Below are 18,918 nucleotides of genomic sequence, written 5' to 3' on the forward strand. Positions count from 1 at the left end.
ATGTAGGACGGGTCTGGGACTCCAGGTCGACACCAAAAAGGTCGACACACCTTAGGTCGACACCAATTGGTCGACACACCTTAGGGCGACATGGACAAAAGGTCGACATGGACAAAAGGTCGACAGGAACAAGGTCAACACGGAAAAAGGTCGACATGAGTTTTTTATGTTTTTTTGGTGTCGTTTTATTCGTAGAGTGACCGGGAACCCCAATTAGTGCACTGCGTCCCCTCGCATGGCTCGCTTCGCTCGCCATGCTTCGGGCATGGTGCCTTCGCTCAGTTCCGCTTCGCTTGGAACAGATTACCGTTCCAATCGTAGTCCACGTGGATCGTTAAGTATGAAAAGGTTCCAAAATAGAAAAAAATTGTGAAAAACTCATGTCGACATTTTTCCATGTCGACCTTGTTCCTGTCGACCTTTTGTCCATGTCGACCTAAGGTGTGTCGACCAATTGGCATCGACCTAAGGTGTGTCGACCTTTTTGTTGTCGACCTGGAGTCCGGATACCATGTAGGACAGGGGTGGCCAGACTTTTTGGACCTGGGATCTACTTTTTGTTCACTTACTTACCGGTGATCTACCAGCGTCCATGCGTTGAAACTTGGCTGCTTCAACGCATGGCTGTTAATTGAAGAATGGCGCCATCAAATAACAACACCAATAAGGACACACACATTTTAAAAATAAGAATTTACTTACCGATAATTCTATTTCTCGGAGTCCGTAGTGGATGCTGGGGTTCCTGAAAGGACCATGGGGAATAGCGGCTCCGCAGGAGACAGGGCACAAAAAGTAAAGCTTTATGATCAGGTGGTGTGTACTGGCTCCTCCCCCTATGACCCTCCTCCAAGCCTCAGTTAGGATACTGTGCCCGGACGAGCGTACACAATAAGGAAGGATTTATGAATCCCGGGTAAGACTCATACCAGCCACACCAATCACACCGTACAACCTGTGATCTAAACCCAGTTAACAGTATGATAACAGAGGAGCCTCTGAAAGATGGCTCCCTACAACAATAACCCGATTTAGGTAACAATAACTATGTACAATTATTGCAGATAATCCGCACTTGGGATGGGCGCCCAGCATCCACTACGGACTCCGAGAAATAGAATTATCGGTAAGTAAATTCTTATTTTCTCTATCGTCCTAGTGGATGCTGGGGTTCCTGAAAGGACCATGGGGATTATACCAAAGCTCCCAAACGGGCGGGAGAGTGCGGATGACTCTGCAGCACCGAATGAGAGAACTCCAGGTCCTCCTTAGCCAGGGTATCAAATTTGTAGAATTTTACAAACGTGTTCTCCCCCGACCACGTAGCCGCTCGGCAGAGTTGTAATGCCGAGACCCCTCGGGCAGCCGCCCAAGAAGAACCCACCTTCCTTGTGGAGTGGGCATTTACCGATTTTGGCTGTGGCAGGCCTGCCACAGAATGTGCAAGCTGAATCGTACTACAAATCCAGCGCGCAATAGTCTGCTTAGACGCAGGAGCGCCCAACTTGTTGGGAGCATATAGTATAAACAGTGAGTCAGATTTCCTGACTCCAGCTGTCCTTGAAATGTATATTTTTAAAGCTCTGACAACGTCCAACAACTTGGAGTCCTCCAAGTCGCTTGTAGCCGCAGGCACTACAATAGGCTGGTTCAGATGAAATGCTGACACCACCTTAGGGAGAAAATGCGGACGAGTCCGCAGTTCTGCCCTGTCCGAATGGAAAATCAGATATGGGCTTTTGTAAGATAAAGCTGCCAGTTCTGACACTCTCCTGGCCGAAGCCAGGGCTAGTAGCATGGTCACTTTCCATGTGAGATATTTCTTCTGGAAGAAAATCGACAGGGCCGAAATTTGAACCTTAATAGATCCCAATTTGAGACCCATAGACAATCCTGATTGCAGGAAATGTAGGAATCGACCCAGTTGAAATTCCTCCGTCGGAGCACTCCGATCCTCGCACCACGCAACATATTTTCGCCAAATGCGGTGATAATGTTGCGCGGTTACTTCCTTCCTTGCTTTAATCAAGGTAGGAATGACTTCTTCCGGAATGCCTTTTCCCTTTAGGATCCGGCGTTCAACCGCCATGCCGTCAAACGCAGCCGCGGTAAGTCTTGAAACAGACAGGGACCCTGCTGAAGCAGGTCCCTTCTCAGAGGTAGAGGCCACGGATCCTCCGTGATCATCTCTTGAAGTTCCGGGTACCAAGTCCTTCTTGGCCAATCCGGAGCCACTAGTATCGTTCTTACGCCTCTTTGCCGTATAATTCTCAATACTTTTGGTATGAGAGGCAGAGGAGGAAACACATACACCGACTGGTACACCCAAGGCGTTACCAGCGCGTCCACAGCTATTGCCTGCGGATCTCTTGACCTGGCGCAATACCTGTCCAGTTTTTTGTTGAGGCGAGACGCCATCATGTCCACCATTGGTCTTTCCCAACGGGTTACAAGCATGTGGAAAACTTCTGGATGAAGTCCCCACTCTCCCGGGTGAAGGTCGTGTCTGCTGAGGAAGTCTGCTTCCCAGTTGTCCACTCCCGGGATGAACACTGCTGACAGTGCTATCACATGATTCTCCGCCCAGCGAAGAATCCTTGCAGCTTCTGCCATTGCACTCCTTCTTCTTGTGCCTCCCTGTCTGTTTACATGGGCGACTGCCGTGATGTTGTCCGACTGGATCAACACCGGTTTTCCTTGAAGCAGAGGTTCTGCCTGGCTTAGAGCATTGTAGATTGCTCTTAGTTCCAGAATGTTTATGTGAAGAGACGTTTCCAGGCTCGACCACACGCCGTGGAAGTTTCTTCCTTGTGTGACTGCTCCCCAGCCTCTCAGGCTGGCGTCCGTGGTCACCAGGATCCAATCCTGTATGCCGAATCTGCGGCCCTCCAATAGATGAGCACTCTGCAACCACCACAGAAGAGATACCCTTGTCCTTGGAGACAGGGTTATCCGCTGGTGCATCTGAAGATGCGACCCTGACCATTTGTCCAGCAGATCCCTCTGGAAAACTCTTGCGTGGAATCTGCCGAATGGAATTGCTTCGTAAGAAGCCACCATTTTTCCCAGGACTCTTGTGCATTGATGTACAGACACCTTTCCTGGTTTTAGGAGGTTCCTGACAAGTTCGGATAACTCCTTGGCTTTTTCCTCCGGGAGAAAAACCTTTTTCTGAACCGTGTCCAGAATCATCCCTAAGAACAGCAGACGTGTTGTCGGAATTAACTGGGATTTTGGAATATTCAGAATCCACCCGTGCTGCTTTAGCACTTCTTGAGACAGTGCTAGTCCCATCTCTAGCTGTTCTCTGGACCTTGCCCTTATTAGGAGATCGTCCAAGTATGGGATAATTAATACGCCTTTTCTTCGAAGAAGAATCATCATCTCGGCCATTACCTTGGTAAAGACCCGAGGTGCCGTGGACAATCCAAACGGCAGCGTCTGAAACTGATAGTGACAGTTCTGTACGACGAACCTGAGGTACCCCTGGTGTGAGGGGTAAATTGGAACGTGGAGATACGCATCCTTGATGTCCAAGGATACCATAAAGTCCCCTTCTTCCAGGTTCGCTATCACCGCTCTGAGTGACTCCATCTTGAACTTGAACTTTTTTATGTACAGGTTCAAGGATTTCAGATTTAGAATAGGTCTTACCGAGCCATCCGGCTTCGGTACCCCAAATAGAGTGGAATAATACCCCTTTCCTTGTTGTAAAAAGGGGTACCTTGACTATCACCTGCTGAGAGTACAGCTTGTGAATGGCTTCCAAGACCGTCACCCTGTCGGAGGGGGACGTTGGTAAAGCAGACTTCAGGAAACGGCGAGGTGGAGACGTCTCTAGTTCCAACCTGTAACCCTGAGATATTATCTGCAGGATCCAGGGATCCACCTGCGAGTGAGCCCACTGCGCGCTGAAATTCTTGAGACGACCCCCCACCGCCCCCGAGTCCGCTTGAGAAGCCCCAGCGTCATGCTGAGGCTTTTGTAGAAGCGGGGGAGGGCTTCTGTTCCTGGAAAGGAGCTGCCTGTTGCAGTCTCTTCCCCTTTCCTCTGCCTCGTGGCAGATATGAATATCCCTTTGCTCTCTTGTTTTTAAAGGAACGAAAGGGCTGCGGCTGAAAAGTCGGTGTCTTTTTCTGTTGGGGAGTGACTTGAGGTAAAAAGGTGGATTTCCCGGCTGTAGCCGTGGCCACCAAATCCGATAGACCAACACCAAATAACTCCTCCCCTTTATACGGCAAAACTTCCATATGCCGTTTTGAGTCCGCATCACCTGACCACTGTCGCGTCCATAAACTTCTTCTGGCCGAAATGGACATAGCACTTACCCGTGATGCCAGTGTGCAAATATCCCTCTGTGCATCACGCATATAAAGAAACGCATCCTTTATTTGCTCTAAAGACAGTAAAACATTGTCCCTATCCAGGGTATCAATATTTTCAATCAGGGACTCTGACCAAGCTACCCCAGCACTGCACATCCAGGCTGTCGCTATAGCTGGTCGTAGTATAACACCTGTATGTGTGTATATACTTTTTTGGATATTTTCCATCCTCCTATCTGCTGGATCTTTAAGTGCGGCCGTCTCAGGAGAGGGTAACGCCACTTGTTTTGATAAGCGTGTGAGCGCCTTGTCCACCCTAGAAGGTGTTTCCCAGCGCGCCCTAACCTCTGGCGGGAAAGGGTATAAAGCCAATAACTTCTTTGAAATTAGCAGTTTTTTATCGGGGGCAACCCACGCTTCATCACACACCTCATTTAATTCATCTGATTCAGGAAAAACTATAGGTAGTTTTTTCACACCCCACATAATACAGGTTGAGTATCCCATATCCAAATATTCCGAAATACGGAATATTCCGAATTACGGACTTTTTTGTGTGAGAGTGAGATAGTGAAACATTTGTTTTTTGATGGCTCAATGTACACATACTTTGTTTAATACACAAAGTTATTAAAAATGTTGTATTAAATGACCTTCAGGCTGTGTGTATAAGGTGTATATGGAACATAAATGAATTGTGTGAATGTACACACACTTTGTTTAATGCACAAAGTTATAAAAAATATTAGCTACAATTACCTTCAGGCTGTGTGTATAAGGTGTATATGTAACATAAATGCATTCTGTGCTTAGATTTAGGACCCATCACCATGATATCTCATTATGGTATGCAATTATTCCAAAATACGGAAAAATCCCATATCCAAAATTCCTCTGGTCCCAAGCATTTTGGATAAGGGATACTCAACCTGTACCCTGTTTTGTGGTACCTGTAGTATCAGCAATATGTAACGCCTCCTTCATTGCCAAAATCATATAACGTGTGGCCCTACTGGAAAATACGGTTGATTCGTCACCGTCGCCACTGGAATCAGTGCCTGTGTCTGGGTCCGTGTCGACCGACTGAGGTAACGGGCGTTTTACAGCCCCTGACGGTGTTTGAGGCGCCTGGACAGGTGCTGATTGATTGTCCGGCCGTCTCATGTCGTCAAACGACTGCTTTAGCGTGTTGACACTATCCCGTAATTCCATAAATAAAGCCATCCATTCTGGTGTCGACTCCCTAGGGGGTGACATCCCCATATTTGGCAATTGTTCCGCCTCCACACCAATATCGTCCTCATACATGTCGACACACACGTACCGACACACAGCAGACACACAGGGAATGCTCTTAAAGAAGACAGGACCCCACTAGCCCTTTGGGGAGACAGAGGGAGAGTTTGCCAGCACACACCAAAAGCGCTATATATGACAGGGATAGCCTTATAATAAGTGCTCCCTATATAGCTGCTTTAATATATATAATTTTGCCACAATTTTGCCCCCCCTCTCTTGTTTTACCCTGTTTCTGTAGTGCAGTGCAGGGGAGAGCCTGGGAGCCTTCCTGACCAGCGGAGCTGTGTGAGGAAAATGGCGCTGTGTGCTGAGGAGATAGGCCCCGCCCCTTTTTCGGCGGGCTCGTCTCCCGCTCTTTAACGGATTCTGGCAGGGGTTAAATATCTCCATATAGCCCCCGGAGGCTATATGTGAGGTATTTTATGCCAAAAAATAGGTTTACATTGCTTCCCAGGGCGCCCCCCCCCCAGCGCCCTGCACCCTCAGTGACTGCCGTGTGAAGTGTGCTGAGAGCAATGGCGCACAGCTGCAGTGCTGTGCGCTACCTTAAGAAGACTGAGGAGTCTTCTGCCGCCGATTCTGGACCTTCTTCTCTTTTCAGCATCTGCAAGGGGGCCGGCGGCGAGGCTCCGGTGACCATCCAGGCTGTACCTGTGATCGTCCCTCTGGAGCTAATGTCCAGTAGCCAAAGAAGCCAATCCATCCTGCACGCAGGTGAGTTCACTTCTTCTCCCCTAAGTCCCTCGTTGCAGTGATCCTGTTGCCAGCAGGACTCACTGTAAAATAAAAAACCTAAGCTAAACTTTTCTAAGCAGCTCTTTAGGAGAGCCACCTAGATTGCCCCCTTCTCGGACGGGCACAAAAACCTAACTGAGGCTTGGAGGAGGGTCATAGGGGGAGGAGCCAGTACACACCACCTGATCATAAAGCTTTACTTTTTGTGCCCTGTCTCCTGCGGAGCCGCTATTCCCCATGGTCCTTTCAGGAACCCCAGCATCCACTAGGACGATAGAGAAAAAGCATTAATAATGACGCCATCAATTAACAACACCAATAAGAACGCACTCATTTAAGAAAAGCATTAATAATGACAACTTAAATAACAACACCAATAGTAATGTCCACAGTACAAAAATAACTTTATTATTAATAAACACAATGTTTTGCAGATTCCCCCTTGTGCAGAATACCCCCCTCGCCCTCACAGTGCTATACCCCCATATATGCAGAACAGCTCCCTGTGCTGTACCCTCCTTTATGCAGAACATCCCCATGTGTAATGCATATCCCCCCTCCCTTTCGCATGTGGAGAGTCCCCCTCTGTGCAATAACCCCCCTCCCCATGCAGAATACCCCCTCCCCCTGTGTGCAGATCTACCCCTTGTGCAGATACTCTCATGTGCAGCATAACCTCCACCTCCCACTCCAGAACAGCCTGCTGTGCAACATACTGTAATACACGATGGCTGTCTGGCTTCAGAGGGTCCCCACTGGCTGACTGGCTTCAAAAGCTGGCTGGGAGCTGGCTGGCTTGCTTCAGAGGCTGGCTGGCTCCCCTCTGTGACGCTGTGCCTGCTCCCGGAGTTCCACTTCCCGCCGCTGCTGACTGCATCCAACGGCACACAGGCTCCTCACAGTGTGGGTCACGTGTGATGTCAGACATCGGCCGCACACCCGCGCAATGCAGCACTGGGAACGCTGCAAATCACTGGGAGGCGGCAGATGACTGAAGTTGGTCACGATCTACCCACGGGAGCTCCGGGAGCTACCGGTAAAGCGTGATCAACGTTTTGGCAGCCTCTGATGTAGGAGATATGTCTCTTTTACTCGTAAATTAATGTGTGCGGGGGAAATTTCTTTGTTTCTAGTCTAGATGAACCCCTTTCTTAGATGCACCCGTTATAAACCAATAGATTGATTTGAGCAACTACTATTATGTGTTTTACTGTTCTGAGAGGCATGGATAGGATCAGTAGTTGGAGGGTATGCTGATCTTTGTAGTGCCATATTGGAGAAAGTTGGGGTGCCTACAGGTGAATTGGCGATCAATGTAGAAATACATAATGTATGACCCAAAGTAGGTGCTATTATCATGGAGCGTAGGACCACCAGAGCTGACACACCTTGTCGTGAAAAGTGGTTTACCATATTTATCTCTGCATTACTATTATCACGTGGGATTTATGTCCTTTTGCTGTCCATTATGGTGTGCTAAGGAATTTGTTTTTCTAGTCTAGACAACTCCCCCCTTACATGAACATGTGATGGACCAATAAATTGATTTCAGCAACTACCATACTGTATATCACTATTGTCGGCAGTTTCCTGAGAGAATAGGAAACACAGAAAGTCATATCTTGTTAAGTACCTTGGACGCAGTCGCTGCAGAACTTTTTAGCATGGGTCAGGTAAAGCAAATAAGGGGGGGGGGGGGGGGGGAGATGTTATTGCACTCCCTGTAGACGTACATGGTTTTGTGCAGAACAGATGAGCTCCCTTTTAGTGTGTAATTAAGCCCTGGCTGTTTGAACAGTGGGGGTAATTCCAAGTTGATCGCAGCAGGATTTTTGATAGCAAATTGGGCAAAACCATGTGCACTGCAGGGGAGGAAGATGTAACATGTGCAGAGAGAGTTAGATTTGGGTGGGTTATTTTATTTCTGTGCAGGGTAAATACTGGCTGCTTTATTTTTACACTGCAAATTAGATTGCAGATTGAACACACCCCACCCAAATCTAACTCTCTCTGCACATGTTATATCTGCCTCCCCTGCAGTGCACATGGTTTTGCCCAATTGCTAACAAAAATCCTGCTGCGATCAACTTGGAATTACCCCCAGTAGCTGTACACTCACAGAAAGCTTTGACATGGGTTCTTAACTCACCTGTAGCGTATAAGAAGAATTGTACAGGAGTCTGAAGTCTAATTTACTCTCATCGTTTGTGCAGGCACTGTATGGTTCTCCTAAGCGGTTCACCTGATCCTTGAATGCAAGTAAATGTGATTGATTTTAAATTGTAGACAACTACATTGCAGATTGTAAAAAATTAAAATAGAACATTTTAATTTTCAGTCTTGTAATGCAATTAAAGAGAATATAGTGCTAGATTACTAAGAGAATGATGTATCCAGTTAATATAAAGTTATGTCAAATATTTCCAAAATAAGCAACTTTCCTGGTGAACTTTTTGCTATGATTAAAGGTGCGTGTACTCAGAGAAAAGGTCCTGGTACTCACCTACAGTTACATGTTTATACACAATTTATAGTAGCCAGAGGCGAATTTAGGAGTCAGGCCGCCCCTAGGCCCAACATTATTTGCCGCCCCTCCCCCCACAAAAAAGTCATTAATTTTGTGCCCCCTCCCAAAGCATAAAATATGTGCCTCCCTATAGTTTAAACTATAATTTGCTTCTCCCTTCCTATAGTACTATAGAGTATGATGGGTCTCTCTCCTCCCCATAGTATAGAATATAATGTGCCCCCTTCCATATAGAATATAATGTGCCCTCCACCCTATAGTATAGAATATATTCATCAAAGCATACCCTCCCGACGCTTAACCGAGTCCTGCGGCCGCTCCTCCAGTCCCCTGCCTCATGCCTTGAACATCGCAGCTTTGCTTACATACTGCCATAAGTCTACCTTGCACCTCATGTCATCTGTCGTCGACCCTTCCCACTAGATTGTTAGCTCTTCAGAGCAGGGCCCTCTTTCCTCTTGTTATCTAAGCCCTCTTCTTGACACATTTCACTAGCAGCTCTCCTCTACGCAACGACCATCTATACCCGCTTTTTCTCCTGCTGGAAAAGGCTCATCTCCATCGATGGTCACCAGCCCCTAGTAGTACGATGATATGTCTTGAGAATTGTGGTGCTCTATGTTACCTGTACTCTATTTGTTATTTATTTACTGTAATGCTAAGTTTTGTCTCCCTGTACTGTCCTTTGTACGGCGCTGCGAAACACTTCTGACGTCTTATAAATAAAATGTAATAATAATAATAATAATGTACCCCCTATAGAATAGAATATAACGTGGCCCCCTCCCTATAGGATTGAATATAATGTGCCCTCTCCACTATGGAATAGAATATAATGTGCTCCCTTCTCTATAGGATAGACTCAGTAGCGGATCTTGCCACGGGCAAGCAGGACTTTTGCCCGGGGCGCCGCCTTCCGGAGGGCGCAGGGCGCCGCACCAGGGCAAGATCCGCTGCTGCTGTGTGCCCCCCGCTGCCGCTGGTCGCTGCCCCTGGGAAGGGAAACTAGACGCGTACGCGTCTAGTTTCCCTTCGTGGAGAGGTCCTTTACTGTGCGGTGCGCGATGACGTCATCGCGCACCGCACATCATTTCAGTCTGTACAGGGGGCGTAAATGACCATGCCCCCTGTACGAAGTCACGCCCCCTAATGCCGCCCGGGGCGCCAGAAGCCCCGGAACCGGCCCTGGATAGACCATAATGTGCCCGCTATAGAACTGAATATAATATACCCCCTATAGAATAGAATGTGCACCTTCTCCCTATAGAATCTGATTAGAATCTATACATAACTTACTACAAGATATCACTTCTCATGGTATAGGTGCACACACCGATCCAGGTCTCAGTGCCACAGGCTGCTCAGCCACCATGCAGCCTCCTCCTCCTCCTTCCCGCTGGTGGCACATCTGAGCCTTGAGAGGAGCAGAGTGGGGAGGGGGCGGTCGAGGAGTCCAGGCCAGGGACGGGGATGATGGTCTGAGGCCAATACTGCCAGGCAGCAGCAGCCTGTAATGTGAGAAGGGCACTGGCAGGAGGGGGCCAAGGCAAACAGCAGCAGCACGGATCTCCCAGGCTGTGCTCCCAGCCAGCACAGAGACCTCCGCAGAAACAAGACACCCCAACACTACCCCCACCCGCCAGAGTGCGTCCACCGCTCACAGCCGCAGACAGGATTCCGCCAGCAGCAGACCACCCACACCAGCTTGCCGACTCCCGATCGGCTGCAGCAGCATTCAATTTCACACATTACATTTGGGTAAGGGCTAAATGTTATCCCCGAACTCACCCTGCCTGACGTGCTGCACCCAGCAGTTGACGCCACTAGGCATGTCCCTCGCGTGGCTAGTGTGAAATCCTGCACTGATAGTAGCTTCAACCATCGGTCACACATACCCCACCCATCTGGATAAGTGTGTACAGCAGATGCTTATTTTATACATTTGTTCACTGATTTCTTCCTGTTTCTGGAACTAGTAATAAGAGTAAACAATTACACCCAAAAAAAGGTGTCGGGATTGCGTTACCCTGAGTACCACTCCAAAACAAACACAGCACTAGATTCCCTCATTAATGTGGATACCATGTGGTTTGAAGGCAAACTGTCAATTTTTCAAAATCATTAATTCTGTAGTTTTTCTATGAAATACAAGATTACCTTAGTATAAAGAGTTTATGAGCATACATATAAATGGTATTTTGTTATTGACATATACTACCTTTATATAGCCTGCAGATGTCACCGTGTCTCCTTTGTTATTTTGCTTAGTCATTTTAAACTAATTTTACAGGGAGAAGTAACGAATATTACAAATGCAAGCTACAAAGTATGCTGCATACATGAAAAGAAACGAAATACATAATTTTTGTGTAAGGTTATCATTATTAAATTCTTTATCCTGAAGAACATCCCCTATGCTATAAGAGTTGGTATTTGAACAGAATGCTTTACTAGTGGCTGTCAAAACCATGATATATATGTAAATACTTACAGGCAGAAAATATAATTTATCATTGTAAGTTGCAAACCCACTGACCTGCCTAATACTTATTGATATCTCAGTCCCTGGAAATATGTCAAATCCTTCATGCTCCACCAGAGGGGGCTGATCAGAATTGTGAATCAGGACCATAGCACCTGCTGCTGTTGACATAACTGGCATATTATTCGTTTGGTCTGTTGTAACCGTCATGCTTAGTCCTAAAAGTGAGGCGTTAGTAAATAGTGCTTAAGTGTTTTCTTCTTAGCAAAACCTCTTATATTTATAAACAATAGAGCTAGCATACATTTTTTTATATTATTAGTCAAATTGTATGAGACTTAATATATGGTTATTTTGTGATTTGTATGTTTTCAATGACAACAGTCCATAAAAACTAATGAATTACATATGCTTATCTATACCAATGAATATTTATTAATGAAACAAAATAGAGTACAAAAGAGATCTATATCTGAAATATAATTATGAAAATTTAAAGGTAAAATATAGATGTAGCTTATCCACAGTTTGGTAAGGCTTTTGACATGATCCCACATCGCAGACTGCTACATAAACTCAAAACCGTGGGTTTGGATTCTAAGATGGTCGCATGAATAAGAACTTGGTTGCGGATAGAAAACAGAAAGTTGTAGTAAATGGAGTGCAGTCACAAGAGGGAAAGGTACCAATAAGGTTCCCCAGGGATCTGGACTTGGGCCAGTGCTTTTTAATATCTTTTATGGTGACATTTTAAATGGTATTGAAAGGAAACAATGTTTTCTCCGGCAGGGTCCACAGGTTATCCACAGGATAACAATGGGATATGATGGAGCGACAGTGGATTGGCACCAAACGATCACAAGCTTTCAGTCCTCCAAAGATGCAACGGGCTCGTCCATATATCCCTGCCCACTGGCTCAGGCAAATCAGTTTTTTGTTTGGTGCGGCAGGAGCCGGACCATGGTCACAGGGCTGCTGTGTTTGGCAGCCCTAAGCTTTCTTATTTTATTGTTATAGTCTTACTACATTGTTTTTGAGTGATCTTACCTAACAGTGTCTTACACGCATATCGGAAACAGTCGCTCTAACAACTCTCCACCGGGTCGCAACAACGTTTACCCACGGTACAAGTGCTGTCTCGACGGGCACCTGTGTCGGATATAACTAACAGGTCCAGCAGACGTTACCAGTCTGTGGCCGGACACGGGGAGAAGGTAAGGCATCGGTTATGCTTAGAAGGGGAATACAGACACAGCCGTACTGTATTGGGAGGAGACTACAAAACAGTATCTGGCGTGCCGCCACCACGGGTGCTCCAGCGCTAGGCTTTAGGGATCATAAGGCACCAAGAATAGTATGAGGCTGCGATTCCTAGGGTTGATGTCAGCGGTGGGGAGTCAGACGCTCTCCTGGTCGCCCCTCCTCCCAGTTCATGACCAGTTTCCACGAGTCTCCCGCCATGAACTGTTGCCTTACTTCCGTCTCATATGCTACCATGAGGGGTCTCAGTCGCAGCATAGGCTGCTGCGTCTGTGTACACTAAGTGTTACCGCGAGGAGACAGCGTTCACTGAGCGTCTGTGTCCACTAAAAGTTCCTGGAGTGGCAGTGTACACTAGTAGCGTCTGGATCCACTCAGCGTTCGTGAACGTATTGATCGATCCTGGAAGTGGGGTGAGTCTCCCTGTATCCCACTCTACTGGAGTATGGGTTATACAGCACTAAAATTCTATCTAAATGTGTCAGTATGAATAGTTAACTTTAGTGCCTGTTGCATATGAGCCTGTGTACATTACTGTGGTTTTCTTCGCAATGCGTCTGAATACGTTAAATAAACTGTATAGAATAGAATTCAGTAAATGTACTCCTACATACTTTGAAATGTGTTCGTAGTTGATAATATGCTCATATGACTAATATATAACATGTGACTGACTGCTAGTGTGATTGCTGACTTTATATATGTTTGCCAGTGCTTTTTTCTGAGCCTCAATGCTGGTGCTTGGGTTGAGGTCAGATTGATATCACTTTAAATATAGTAAAGTGATGATTACAGTCACAGATTGTGTAGTATACTGTGAAAAGCTGATTATTTATCATGTCTAAGAGCGGCAAAGGTGACGAGGTTACATTAACAGTAACACCAACACTCACAACATGGGGACTGTTTAAAAAGAGAAGTGCCTCCTAAGGTGGATACGCACGTAATTCGTTTAGCGCGAAAATCTATTTTGCCTTTACCATCAGCATCATTAAATTATGTCACAGACAGAAGAGTGGATGGGTTTTTGAAAACCATATTTTCTCTGTCAGGGGCAGTCATAAGGCCAGCTATGGCGTCAGCCTGGATGGCAAAGGCGGTAGCTGAATGGGCTGACAAACTGGAAAATGGGCTTTCAGCACCTACTAGGAAGCAGGAATCCCATATAGCTCACATGAAGCAGGCTGTGGTATTCTTAGAAGAAGCAGCAATGGATATGGGTATTATGTCATCCAAAGTGTCAGCCTTAATGGTAGCTGCTCGCAGAGCAATTTGGCTACTTACATGGAAAGCTGATCCAGAATCCAAGAAGGTTCTGGAATCTTTGCCTTTTGTTGGGAATATTCTCTTTGGTAAGGAATTGACAGATATTCTGGAGTCGGAAGCAGAATCCAAGAAGGTCAGGTTTCCTGCCAGTGATAACCCTAGGCCTAGGGGTTCGGGGTTCCGGTCATTTCAGTGGCAAGGTAAAACAAAAGGCAAAAAATATTCTAAGCAGCCCCAGTACAATAAGGTTGGTAAAGCAAAGAAGCAATGAGCCACCAGAGGGCCAGATTCCAAACCAGAACAGAAACCATCAGCTTGATGGTGCGGGTCTCCTCCTGGGGGACCCCAGGGTAGGGGGCCGACTTCTTCAGTTTGCACACATATGGCAGCAGTCGACAACAGATGCTTGGGTGCAAGAAGCGGTATCTCTGGGTTATGTTTTCCCTTTCAAGGTTTTTCTGCACCAGTCCGTCTCATATAGAGGCGAAGGCCAGAGCCCTGCAAGAAGCAGTTCAGAAATTGCTTCAGTCCGGAGTAATTATTCCAGTGCCCCCGGCACAATGGGGACAGGGTTTTTAATCCAACCTGTTTTTGGTTCAGAAACCAAATGTGTCATTCCGGCCAATTCTCAATCTCAAAATGTTGAACAAATTCATTGGGTACCACGGTTCCACATGGAGACGTTGTGCTCCCTAGTTTTGGCCATGGAACCAGGGGATTACATGGTATCTCTGGATATACAGGATGCTTACCTGCATGTTCCCATATCATTGTCCCATCAGTGTTATCTCAGGTTCGCCATCCTCCAGCAACATTTTCAGTTCCAGGCCTTACCCTTTGGGTTAGCCACAGCCCCCAGAGTATTTACCAAGATTATGATGGTTATGGCAGCTTATCTCCGCAAGCAGGGGATAAGGAATTTTTCATAGCTCGACGATCTTTTGATCCTGGCACAATCCCAGGAATTGCTCTTGAGCCATCTCCAACAGACAATAACTTGTTTACAGAAACACGGATGGCTCATAAATTGGGCAAAGTTGTCTCTGATTCCGTCACAATGGATGATTCACTTGGGGACTGTATTGGATTCAAGACTGCAGAGAATATTTTTACCTCGGGAAAAGATATCCAAGGTGCAGTTAATGACTCAGGAATTGTTACACAGTCAGACAATATCAATTCACACAGCAATGCGAGTGATGGGTTTGATGGTGTCAACATTCGACATGGTGGAATATACACTATTCCACTCAAGACTTCTGCAGCATCTGATTCTGACCAGATGGAATGGAGTACATCAGACAATAAAGAAACAAATGATGGTACTTCCAGTAAAGGTAAAAAGGTCATTAGCCTGGTGGCTACAGACATCACATTTAGACAAGGGGAGACCCTTTTGGATATCAGATTGGGAGATCCTAACAACGGATGCCAGTCTATAGGGCTGGGGAGCAATGTCCAGAAGATTATAGTTCCAGGGACAATGGACCACAGAAGAAAGTCGCCTGCCAATAAATCTGTTGGAACTCCGGGCCATATACATGGCACTAATTCAGGCAAAGGACATTCTGCAAGGAAAACCAGTCCAGATCCGTTCGGACAATGCAACAGCAGTAGTGTACCTCAACCATCAGGGAGCAACTCGCAGCCAAAAAGCAATGATGGAGTTAAGTCACATACTAAAGTGGGCAGAACCTCGTCTTCCAGCATTGTCCGCAGTGTTCGTTCCAGGAATCCTAAACTGGGAAGCGGACTTTCTCAGTCGACACATCATTCAAGCGAGCGAATGGGCTCTACACCCGGAAGTATTTCAGACTCTAGTAAACAAGTGGGGTTTGCCAGAGATAGATTTCATGGCATCCCTTCTGAACAACAAAGTTCCGGCATACGGGTCAAGAACAAAGGATCCCGGAGCGATCCTTGTGGACGCACTGTCAGTGAAATGGGACTTTCATCTGGCCTATGTGTTTCCTCCGATCATCCTGCTAACCAGGGTGGTGAGGAAAATAAAGCAAGCAAAGGGTGCCATGATTCTAATAGCTCCGGCTTGGCCCAGAAGGCATTGGTACATAGATCTACAAAGGATGTCGATGGAGGCTCCAATTCTGCTCCTTCAACGTCCAGATCTACTGATGCAGGGTCCTTGCTATCACAGGCATCTGGATCGGCTGTCTTTGACGGCGTGGCTGTTGAAACCTCTATCCTGAAGTCAAGAGGTTTTTCATAACAGGTAATTCAAACTATGCTCAGAGCAAGGAAACCCTCCTCAGCTCGCATTTATCACCGAATATGGCAAGCCTATATTCATTGGTTCAGTGAAAGAAGTATGGACCCAAAATCTTTCAGAGTATCCAGAATCTAAGATTTCCTTCAGGCAGGAATGGATAAATGTTTGAAGGTGGCTTCCTTGAGAGTTCAAATATCAGCAGTGATTGTATGGTTCCAAAAGAAAATTGCCACTTTACAGGATGCGCATACTTTTTTCCAGGGAATGCTGCGCATTCAACCACCTTTTGTTCCTCCTGCAGTACGTTGGGATTGAAGTCTGGTCCTCAAAGCCCTTCAGGGTGCTTCGTTTGAACCACTTAATAAAGTGGATCTTAAATGGTTAACAGCTAAAGTTCTCTGTCTACTGACTATGACATCAGCTAGAGGAGTATCAGATTTAGGAGCGCTGTCATGTAAATCTCCTTTTCTGATTTTTTATCCAGATAAAGCAGTTCTCAGAACTAGGTCTGGTTATCTTCCTAAGGTGGTCTCTAAGTTTCACCTTAACGAAGAAATTGTAGTCCCGGCTTTTCAGGTATCGGGACTTTCTGCGGGAGAAGCGTCACTGGACGTAGTCCGTGCATTAAGAATCTACGTGGATCATACCAGTGCCATCAGAAAGACAGATTGTCTCTTCATTCTCTATGGATTTCACAAGAGGGGATGGCCTGCTACTAAACCGACACTGGCGAGATGGCTTCGAATGACGATTTCAGAAGCATATTCTCGAGCTGGTCTCCCTGTTCCAGCTAATGTCTCTGCTCACTCTACACGTAAGGTAGGTCCTTCATGGGCAGCACAACATGGTGATTCAGCAGAACAGATATGTAAGGCAGCCATATGGTCTTAGACATTATGCCTTGGATACTTTTGCCTCTCATGACACTGAATTCGGGCGTAAGGTTCTCCTGTCCAATCAGGAGCGTCCCCACCACTAAAAATTGGTTTGGGAAATCCCATTGTTATTCTGTGGATAACCTGTGGACCCTGCCGGAGAAATATACGTTATGGTAAGAACTTACCATTGATAACGGTATTTCCACAGGGATCCCACCCTGATGCACCTGATTTGAGAATCTTTATACTCACTAACCTCTTCCCTCTTGCATGGAAGGGTGTGCATGTATGTTCTTCTCGCCTGAATAGGGTTCTACATAATGCTCCTGCCTAAATGCTTTGGAATACAACTGATTTGCCTGAGCCAGTGGGCGGGTATATATGGACGAGCCCGTTGCATCCTGGGAGGACTGAAAGCTTGTGATCGTGTGGTGCCAATCTGCTGTCGCTCCATCATATCCCATTGTTATCCTGTGGAAACCTGTGGACATAGGAGAAATACCGTTATCAATGGTAACTTCTTACCATAACATATATTTTTTTCAGATGACACAAAGGTATGCAACAGTATAGACACAACCGGAGAGGTAAAACAAATGATTGAGGATCTAGGTAGACTAAATGAATGGGTAAGAATGTGGCAACTACAGATAAATGTAAACAAAATGCTAAATTATGCACTTGGGTCTCAAAAACCCAAAAGCTAAATATAGTATCAAGGCACTATGATGGAAACTACAGAGGAGGAAAGGAATTTAGGAGTCACTATTTCAGATGACTTGAATACAGGTAAGCAATGTAAAAAAGAAATGAGGATGGCATTTCAGATGCTTGGTTGAATAGGGGGATGAATCAGTAGCAAGAAACAAAAGGTAATAATGTCACTGTAAAGGTCATTGGTACGGCCTCATCTAGAATACAGTGTTCAGTTCGGGAGACCATATCTCCAGAAGGATATAAATACATTACAGACTGTACAAAGGAGGGGAACTAAAATGGTTCATGACCTACTGTACATCACAAAACTTAAAGATAAAGACTAAAATATCTTAATATGTATAATTTGGAGCAGAGAAGGGAAACCAGGGTGTGTGTGGAGGGGGGGGGGGAATGGCATGATAGAAGCTTTCAGATATATGAAGGGTTTTATCAAGGTACTGGAGAGAAACATTTTTCAAAGGAAGAGAAGTATTAGAACACGAGGACATGCACTGAGATTGGAGGGAGGAAAGTTCAGGGGAAATATCAGTAAAAACTGCTTAAGAGAAAGGGTAGTGGATAAGTGGAATAGCCTCCCATCAGAGGTGGTTGAGTCTAAACATGTTTGTGATAGGCATCATTGTATCCTTACAAAGTACTAAGGAACAGATAGGGTTGAAGTTACCAAAAGGTAAAAAAAAAGGCAGGCTAGTTGGGACAAGAGGTTCATATCTGTGTCAAATTCTATGTCTCTTATGTTTTTATTGTAAAGAGCTCCCCCCCCCCCCCCCCCCCCTTCCCCCATCCTCATTGGAGCACTTACCATTCTGCTTGCCAGTTTTAACTGTCATCCCAAAGCTACTGGTATTTTGGTTAGCTTTAATAGTAAAGCAGGCTCCATAGGTTGGGTGATGGAAATGTGTGTACTCTCTGTTGGGAAAATAATATTATTACATAAGATAAATAAATAAATATTATGTATAGAGACAAAAGAAAACAGCAATAAGTCCCAGTGCAAAACATATAGTAGGGTCTCATAATTCTGAAATAAAAAAGAGGAGACCCACGTGACTTGATGTTCATCAATGCTGTAAAGTCTGTGCTTTCTTGGAAGACCCAATAGGTTATACAGAAGTTGGAAAATATTTATCCTAGTCATTTGTATCCATTGGGTTATTAGATGGCCGATAATGATAATGGGAGAGATGTTTCAAAGCTTG

The 18,918-nt window shown here is 45.8% G+C and overlaps 1 protein-coding gene and 1 long non-coding RNA gene across 3 annotated transcripts in view; one reads left to right on the forward strand and one right to left on the reverse strand.

Moving 5' to 3' along the window:
- Positions 1-18,918, reverse strand: part of SCNN1D (sodium channel epithelial 1 subunit delta) — a 103,556-nt gene that overhangs the window by 27,592 nt on the left and 57,046 nt on the right. Inside the window, exons 4-6 of the mRNA XM_063943038.1 lie at positions 18,522-18,628; positions 11,423-11,586; positions 8,509-8,607 (exon numbers count right to left, since the gene is read on the reverse strand). Of these exons, the coding sequence (XP_063799108.1) occupies positions 8,509-8,607; positions 11,423-11,586; positions 18,522-18,628 (370 nt within the window). The remainder of the gene's footprint in view (positions 1-8,508; positions 8,608-11,422; positions 11,587-18,521; positions 18,629-18,918) is intronic.
- LOC134966364 (uncharacterized) overlaps positions 7,111-18,918 on the forward strand; it is a 38,826-nt gene continuing 27,018 nt past the window's right edge. Inside the window, exon 1 of one of the 2 annotated variants that reach the window (XR_010188630.1) lies at positions 7,111-7,429. This is a non-coding gene — a long non-coding RNA (uncharacterized LOC134966364). The remainder of the gene's footprint in view (positions 7,430-18,918) is intronic. The other variant, XR_010188631.1, reaches the window with a different exon arrangement.

This window comes from Pseudophryne corroboree, chromosome 10, assembly GCF_028390025.1.
Source record: "Pseudophryne corroboree isolate aPseCor3 chromosome 10, aPseCor3.hap2, whole genome shotgun sequence".
Classification (NCBI taxonomy): domain Eukaryota; kingdom Metazoa; phylum Chordata; class Amphibia; order Anura; family Myobatrachidae; genus Pseudophryne; species Pseudophryne corroboree.